This window comes from Numida meleagris, chromosome 5 (assembly GCF_002078875.1).
Source record: "Numida meleagris isolate 19003 breed g44 Domestic line chromosome 5, NumMel1.0, whole genome shotgun sequence".
NCBI lineage: Eukaryota > Metazoa > Chordata > Aves > Galliformes > Numididae > Numida > Numida meleagris.
Genome location: NC_034413.1, coordinates 45,128,318 through 45,136,838, shown reverse-complemented (window position 1 = coordinate 45,136,838; position 8,521 = coordinate 45,128,318). Strand labels below are relative to the sequence as shown.

The following is an 8,521-nucleotide window of genomic DNA, read 5'->3' as shown; positions in this document are numbered from 1 at the left end:
CGGCAAACGCACCGCCCGGAACTCCGCGTCTGAGCGTGCCGGACGGAAGCTCCGCGCACAGCTCCCGCCGCAGCAGGCCGAGGCCGTGGGGCGGAGTTCACCCCCAGCTCCGCCGCTTCCGCCAGGCCGAGGGGCGGGCTCTGCGCAGCGACGGGCGTGGGGAACCGCCAGGTTCGTGCGAGGCCGTGGGGCGCGGCGGTGTGCTCGGTGGTACCGGAGGTGGAAGTCTCATCCCGGGGTTGCGTGCAGTTACCTCTTCGTAACGCTGTGGTGAAACAGCTCAGAGCCGCACGGGCGTTTCAGAATCATAAACGGGGCTGGGGGAAGGGTGAACCAAATGTCGTGTGTTTCCTTTGCAGGCAGTTGCTATATACGAACCTACCTCAGCTGTTTGATGAGCAGACATGGTGAGAGCTATAGCACTTTTTATGTACTTCTGTGTTTTCTGAAATGTTCATGTCTTGGAAAGTGAATGGCTGCTCTGCATCTCAAATGATGATGCGTTGTGCTCTGATGCTGTGAAGAATTTGCAATGAAAAGTGCAGGATTCCATTTCAGGTTTTTAAAAGATAGGGTGAAAAAGAAAATAGGTCAATTTACAGTTGAATCGGTCTGAAATATAGTCAGACTCTCAGTTCTAAGATAGTGCATGTTAAGCCTTGTTTGGCTAATAGCTGGTAACCCAGTTTGTTCCTTTTCCCACCAAAGCATTGTTCGAGTTGCAGGCACGTAGCCCTTTTGAGTGAATGCAGCACTGTACACTTGCAAGCTTCTGAGAGCTCAGCAAGCTAGAGATAGAGATAGGAATGTGTGTCTTAAACTGTGTCCACTGTTTGCAGTACCTTCACGGCCATTACAGACAGTATCTCCTGTTCTATGCAACAAAATCTTTTTAAAAGGTTACAACTCAAGCAGACTCTAATATAAAAGGTAGTTAAGTGGTAGCAAATCTGGTTGCAAAAAAGTCAAAGCTATTTTCTGATGGTGAGTTTATTAAGCAATTATGCAAAGTGTGGCAGATATAATTTGCCCTGACAAAAAATAAACGGATTTTTTTCTGAAAGCAGTTTGTCTCACCAGCCTGTAGCCAGGCAAATGGAAGAAACAATGGGAAATCTATCAAAATATATTTGGAGAAAAAAGCTGCTAATCTCTCTTTTTTTTGTTTGACGATAGATTAAAGTACTGATGCTACAGCTATGGCTCAGCTTGCACTTATACTAGAGGTATTGATAACAAATATAATGTCACTGAAGAAATAGCTTCTTTGGTGCCACTGAAGGACACTACTAAGTCTCTGGATTTGTATGAAGCAGTTAAAAAGTACATTAAAGCAATTTTCTTTAACCTTTGTTAGTATATCTGGTATAGCTACTGATGGTGCCCCAGTGATGGTTGGTCAAAAAGAGAGATTTATGATATTAATAGAAAATGATGCAGTGGCCAACGGCAACTCAGTTTGGTGAACTACCACTGCATCATACATCAAAAAAAATTGACGTGTAAAAGCTTTAAAAATGGTAATGTCATGCAAATCGTCATCAAAGCAGTGAATTTCATAAAGTCCAAGGGATTGAATCATTCTCAATTCTGGGAGTTCCTTAAAAGTATGGATGCTGATTATGGGGACATCGTTTACTTTTCTGAAGGAAGGTGGCTAAGTCAGGGTAGAATGCTAAAAAGACTTTATGATTTGCAATCAAGTCCTTTATGGAATCAAAAGGAAATTTGAGTCAGAATTTGAAGATTAAAAATGGCTCACACATTTAGCATTTTTGGTGGATTTGACCACTTATTTAAATGAGTTAAATGTGTATCTTCAAGGTGAAAATCAACTTATCTCTGCTATGTTTCAAACCATAACAGCATTTGAAATTTAAACTTAAATTATGGCGAGCTCAAGTTATAGTAAATGATTTCATGCATTTTGATGCATTGGCTAAGCACAGTCCTATGAACAGCAAAAATTATGCAGCCATGCTTTCTGAATTGATAAAGGAATTTGAGAAGATTTCAAGATTAAAAAAAAATCATCAATATTTTGGTGTATTTGCAACTCAGATTTCAGTCAATATAGATAAATTAGCTGTGAATTTTCAAATGGAATGTGTAGAGTTGCAGTCAGACATTCAACTCAAAGAAAAATTCGATCAAGTCTAGTAGACTTTTAAAAGCCCTCTCTTACCAGAGAAAAATATCCCTCACTTCACAATCACACCTTATTCATGTCATCAGTTTTTGGCAGTATGTACATTTGTGAACAATTATTGTCAAGGATGAAGAGGGGAAGAGTAATATTTCATCGAAAATCTCTTGACAGACACTGTGAGAACTCAGTAAGAATTGTAGCCACTTCCATTGAACCAGACCTTGACTCATTAGTTTGAGAAAAACGGGGTCAAATATCCCACTAGTTTTATGGTTTTGTTGCTCTCTGTTTTTTAATTAAAAATGCATTTATAAAAAGGTTTTGTTACTTATATACATAAACTATATGATATATTTTATATGTGGCCCAAGACAATTTCTGCTTGCCAGCGTGGCCCAGGCAAGCCAAAAGGTTGGACACCCATGCCTTCGTGTCTGGGTAGCTGGCATTTTAAATGTTGTGAAGATTGTTTATGAATTTTTTAAGATAAACGTGTAGTTTTGTAGAGTTATTTGTTTGTGGGGGCAAGTTATGTGTAGTGCCATTCAGAATTAGCCTTCACTCAGAAGGCTGTAGTCTAATAATGCCCATCCCTTCTTCCTCTGCTTGTAAACCAGTAGGGTATTGCACTGCAGTATGACCTCCCAAAGTAGGTATTACCTTGGTTCTTCAAATTTGCAGTGAGGTGACAGTATAGGTCCAATTCTTGGATGAATCATGTGTCTCTGAAGTGTAATAGCACATATCAGAGCTTCTACATTGTTGTGGCAAACTTGGTTTGGCCTGAAACTAACTGAAACCAACACGTTCTGGTAATTGCACTGCAAATATGGAAGGTTTCTGACAGTAGCTTGCCTGTGGCCAAACAGTGACAGCGGTTATGTGCAATGGGAACTTGCTCCTGTTCTTGATGGAAGCAGGAAATTAATCTAAACTGTAGCTGTTAGCTTTTCATTGCTGGTTTAATTGTGTTTTGTGACTCTTTCTCAGGCTGTCACGCTACACACTGATGTAGGAGACATTAAAATTGAACTGTTTTGTGAGCGAACACCGAAAACATGTGAAGTAAGTTGAATAACAGGAGTGGAATTGTGCAGTGTTGAAGCAAAGCAATAATAGTGGAGACCACAGAACAGGAGGCGTGACTGTTCCAGCTAATATTTGCAGATAATAGAATATTCCATTTTAAGTTGGTGTGGAACTTGGCCACTGTATTCTTGCATGCTGTATCATAGAGCCTAAAGCTTAGCTGCCTGTTTCTCACCAGGTAAGATTTACTTGAGAGTTATTTCTCTCCAATTTCTGGTGTATTTCAAAGTGTCCTTTGCCCTTAAGGTGAAACGTGGGATATGGTCTGGGATTCCCACTTTTGCCTTGGTTTGCTCACACTCAAACAGATGGGACTTTTTTAAAAAAGAAGTAAGAATCACTCCAAGTTTGACAGAGACCCCAACTTTTCTTTTCTGTGGTAAAATTAAGCTTACATTGAAATTGGTTACTTTATAACTAAACAAAAACCTGAGGCTTGAAGTTATTTATTACAAAATTATGACACATTTACAGAATAAAAATGTGAATGCAAGTGATATTTATGGACATGCCTCAGTCCTCTTGTTTGTTCAAGCGAGATGGCCTTGTGCTGTCAACCGTATTTAAATCCTTTTTGTCCGTGACAGTGTTGAAGGAGCAACTTAATCATAATTCAGTATGACTGTTTTGTTGCATTATTCTGTGGGATTCACTGAATAGTGATTCTTCAACCCATCTTAACTTTATTCTGTAGGAAACCAAGGAAACAGGAACTCTAAAGACAAACTGCAGTTTCTTGAAAATATAGCTTGTAACAAAGACTTGTGGTTTTACAGCTGTTTTGGTGATAGATCATAAAATCATAAAATCTTTTGCATTGCAAGGGACCTTTAAAAGTGATCTAGTCCAACACCCCTACAATAAGCAGAGACACCTATACTAGATCAGGGTGCTCGGAGCCCTGTCCAGACTGACCTTCAATGTCTCCAAGGATGGAGCATCTACCACCCCTCTATGCAACCTGTTCCACTGCCTCATCAACCTTACTGTAAAAAGCTTTTTCCTTGTATCCAGTCCAACTCTCTCCTCCTTTACCTTGAAACCATTTCCCCTAGTCCTATCACCACAGACCCTGCTAAAGAGTCTGTCCCTTTCCTTCTTATAGCCCCCCTTTAGACACTGAAAGGCTGCTCTCAGGTCTTCCTGGAGCCTTCTCCAGGCAGAACAGCTGCAGCTCTCTCAGCCTGTTCTTATAGGGCAGGTGTTCCATCACTTGGATCATTTTTGTGGGCCTCCTCTGGATGTGCTCTAAGAGGTCTTTGTCTCTCCTGTACTGAGGACTCCACACCTGGATGCAGTACTCCAGGTGAGGCTTCACAGGCACAGAGCAGAGGGGCAGGATCACCTCCCTCGACCTGCTGACCATACTTCTTTTGATGCAGCCCAGTTGGCTTTCTGGGCTGCAAGGACACATTGCTGTTTCATGTCCAGCTTGCCATCCACCAGTACCCCCAAGTCCATTTTGGAAGGGCTGTGCTCTATCCTTTCATCCTCCACCTTGTGTTGATAGTGGGGGTTGCCACAACCCAGGTGCAAGACCTTGCACTTGGAATTGTTTTACCTCATGAGGTTCACCTGGGCCCACTGCAGGGGAGTTAGAACAAGATGATTTTTCACCCTTCCAACCCAAGCCACTCTATGACTTGTGAAGCTCCTATCAGACCTGTTTCTCACCTCATCTTATCTGCTGATATTATCCACAAACGGTTTCATTGTGGCCTGTTTGATTTTTCATATAACCTGTGGATTTTTTTTTTTTATTACGTTTGGTACTGTTGATAGTAGTGGCAAAAATCCTGAAGAGGGATGGATGAGGCCTGAGTGCTATTTATGCTTTTTAATAGCCAGCGGTGATCTGGGACAGGGGACAAATGCCATGACATGGTCACATTGCAAAGCAGAGGCAAAAGTGTTACTTCTGGTTTTGCCATTTTAGTAACAGAGAATATTATTTCTGTGTGTTTTATTCATACTGTTTGTTTCATATCCTTAGAATTTCCTGGCTCTTTGTGCTAGTAACTACTACAACGGCTGCGTGTTTCACCGGAATATAAAGGGCTTCATGGTTCAGACAGGGGACCCATTAGGTAAATTCTTTTGTCAGAGTCTCACAGTAGAAAAGTATGCATAAGTATAAAAGTAAAACATAAATAAAATACCAAGAAATACAAGGAAATTGTAAGCATCAATAATACTTATAAAAACAAAATGTAAATAAAGTTAAAAATATCTTGTATTGCTAATAGAGGTTTTAATGATGTGAGCTTACAGAGAAGCAGCCAATACCTGGTTCTAAATAATCTAATGCAGTAGTGTAACATTCTGTAAACTTTAATTTTTCCAACTCTTTCCACGAAATATGATGGTTCTACTGACTTACCAGCAGTTGAAAAGGTAACAGTTGCTGCTATGGTTTCTGGCTAGAAAGCTACATTGCCTCTAAAGCAATTGGGAAAATGTCACAGGCAGCATCAGCTTCTTAGGAGAATGTCTAATTCAAATGTGTGTCTGTTTGCACTTATACTGAGTTTAATTTGAGGATATATCCTTTTTTTTTTTGTTTTGTTTTGCTTCTGAGTAAGCAATTATATAGAATTATGGCTCCGCTCAGTATTAAGACAGGAGAACCTGGTTCCTGGCTCAAATGCGCTAGGGTGTATCTGGCACCTTTGTTGTAAAATTTTACAGTGTTAAATTATTACTGCATTTTCCAATCTGAAAATCCAGTAATGTATTGTGGTATTTCTTTGTCAGGCACTGGGAAAGGAGGAACCAGCATCTGGGGCAAGAAGTTTGAAGATGAATTCAGTGAATACCTAAAGGTATTTCTGTGCTCTCAATATGCCGTTATGTTTTCAGATTAATTTTCTTTACAGGTTGGTGTATGCTCAGTGTTGTGCTGGATTAAATACCCGTGTTGTAATTGCAAAATGAAGTATAATCAAGGAAAAGTTAGAAAGCTTGTTATTAAAACAGAAACAGGCATTTTATTACTTGACAAGTTAGTTTTGAGAGTTCTCATAAGGAAAATCAGATGTAGAAATAATTTGTAACATAGTATTTTTAATGCACTAGAGGCTGGGAAGTGTTTTTTAATTACAAAAGCAGGTTTGAGGAGCTAAGTATGGGTTGTGATATCACATTGTTGGTTGAAACCAACTAGATTTCTTTTTAATAATGATACTTGGGAAGAGTACCAGGTGCTTGCCCCATCCCTGGAGATGCTCAAGGCCAGGATGGATGGGCCCTGGACAGCCTGATCTGACAGGTGGCAGCCAGCTCACAGCAGGGTGATGGTACTGGGTGAACTTTAAGTTCCATTCCAACCCAAGCCATTCTGTGATTTGGTGGTCAAGTCACTGAGCACATTGTACATGTTGAAGTTCTGCTTTCACAGGTTATTCATTTTCAGTTTTTTCTGTCTTTCAGCATAGTGTCCGTGGGGTGGTTTCTATGGCAAACAATGGTCCAAATACCAATGGATCGCAGTTTTTCATCACTTATGGCAAGCAACCGCACCTCGATATGAAGTACACTGTTTTTGGCAAGTGAGTGATCCTACTGTATGCCTCTTTGCCATAGTGTTTAATGGACATGTATATATAAAAATCACATGCAATGCAAATTTAGATGCTTCAGATTCTGAAGTTCTTTAAAATATTGGATGGGTATATGTGAAAGTATGCTTCCCACTGTCACCAGGATTAGTCACTGCAAAATGCTGCTCAATTTTTCTTAACAGTAGGGAAATCAGAGGAAATTGGCATATTAAAAATTACCTCAAAAATGGAGCTGAGTTGGGTTGTTGGTTGTTTTTTTCTTTTAAGCTCATTGTTCCTGCTTGCTGTCTCATACCATGCCCAGATGGGTGCAGCCTGATTTATACAAACTCCAAAACAACTGGATACACTGGTTAAGGTTTGCTGAGAAGCAATGGTCTGCTGTGGAACTAGAGATGTGAATTTGTGTAGTACTGGCCTGGTCATGCTTCTGTGTAGGTGGAACTGGCAGTTTATGAAATTGGATGAGATTGTTTAAGATGCATTGTTATTCTAAAATATTCCTATGTTAATAGAAGCTTCTGGTAATATACCATCCTTAAAGCACACATTTAATTGAGTCTTTCAAATACTGCTTTTTCGATCTCAAAATCATGATAATATCTTTTATTGTGCTTGTTTTTAAGAAGTCTGTGAATCTTACTGAGAAAAAGTTGTTTTTTTCAGGGTCTTACATATCCAAAGGAAAAGGGTAGAAATTGATAATGCTGTTCCCTTCCACTTGCATTGTTCATAGGCATCTGAGCATAGGTGTTTCTTTCACTGTTGAGTTTGTTTAGAGGTGTGATTGAAAGTTGGGGTTTTTTGGAGATCTTTCTTAGAAAAGAGTGGACTCTCTGACAGGAACTATGCCAGACTGTTTATTCAGTGAATGTGGCAGTGAACACTGCTGTGCCATTAGATTTGCACAGCTGTGGATGGTTCTTACCAATTTTGTCTTTGAGTGAGAAGGTAGTAATTATAATCACAGGTTTGGAAATTGATTTGCCAGCCATGGATTTTAGTAATGCACAGTGAAGTTTGGTATGACCAGTACCTTGTTGTTGCTATGGTGAGTCATAGGTTATGTGCCATATACAGTGTTTGGCTGCCTTATTTTTGTATCATTTGCTTGTAGAGTCTTTGCACTGTGACACTTAGCTAACTGTACAGTGTTCTGAGATGCCTCCGTTGTGCAAGTTAAGTCATTGGTAGGAGGGAGGAGATTCTGAGCGGTTCTGCTTTTCTTCCAGAGTGATTGATGGCTTGGAGACTTTGGATGAGCTGGAGAAGCTGCCTGTCAATGAGAAAACCTACCGACCTCTGAATGACGTTCGCATCAAAGATATCACCATCCATGCCAACCCTTTTGCTCTGTAGCCACAAACAGTCGTGACACATTCTTCAGAGGCTGGTCAGAGTGACTGCTGGATGGCGGCGTTTGATGTGCCATCAGACAGGGTTGTCTGAGATGGGCTGCACCTTGGCATGCTGAATGCAGGGTTTTGGGAACTGTGATGTTGTTTGGGAATTGTCACAGGGGAGCCTTGTGTTCCCATGTTTCCAGGGTGTGTTTTGACTTTTATTGACTTGATTTTGGCTTCTAAGCATTGCTTTTTATACTTGTAAAATAAGACTTTCAAATATATATGTATAGATATTTTGCAAATCTTTCTTTTCTGTCATCTTTAATAGTGGTACGATGTTGAAGCCATGGCCTTTGCATACTGCCAGCTTTCTGAAA

General features: G+C 40.3%; 1 protein-coding gene across 4 annotated transcripts; it reads left to right on the top strand.

The window, feature by feature from the left end:
• On the top strand, nucleotides 31-8,446 carry PPIL3 (peptidylprolyl isomerase like 3). Of its 4 annotated transcripts, XM_021400846.1 has the most exons (7): nucleotides 83-171; nucleotides 360-407; nucleotides 3,140-3,214; nucleotides 5,232-5,325; nucleotides 5,993-6,060; nucleotides 6,668-6,786; nucleotides 8,031-8,446. In XM_021400846.1, the coding sequence occupies exons 2-7, from the start codon at nucleotides 405-407 to the stop codon at nucleotides 8,155-8,157; spliced, it is 486 nt and encodes a 161-aa protein (XP_021256521.1). In that variant the 5' UTR covers nucleotides 83-171; nucleotides 360-404; the 3' UTR covers nucleotides 8,158-8,446. The 4 variants fall into 4 exon arrangements, with proteins under 4 accessions (XP_021256524.1, XP_021256521.1, XP_021256522.1 ...); XM_021400849.1 differs by lacking the exon at nucleotides 3,140-3,214 and having other exon boundaries at nucleotides 31-171; XM_021400847.1 differs by lacking the exon at nucleotides 83-171 and having other exon boundaries at nucleotides 178-407.

Excerpts from the sequence above, each read along its gene's own strand:
- PPIL3 (XM_021400846.1), top strand. Across the intron at positions 3,215-5,231 it reads GAACACCGAAAACATGTGAA|AATTTCCTGGCTCTTTGTGC; the intron begins GTAAGTTGAATA and ends TCATATCCTTAG. Across the intron at positions 5,326-5,992 it reads TCAGACAGGGGACCCATTAG|GCACTGGGAAAGGAGGAACC; the intron begins GTAAATTCTTTT and ends TTTCTTTGTCAG.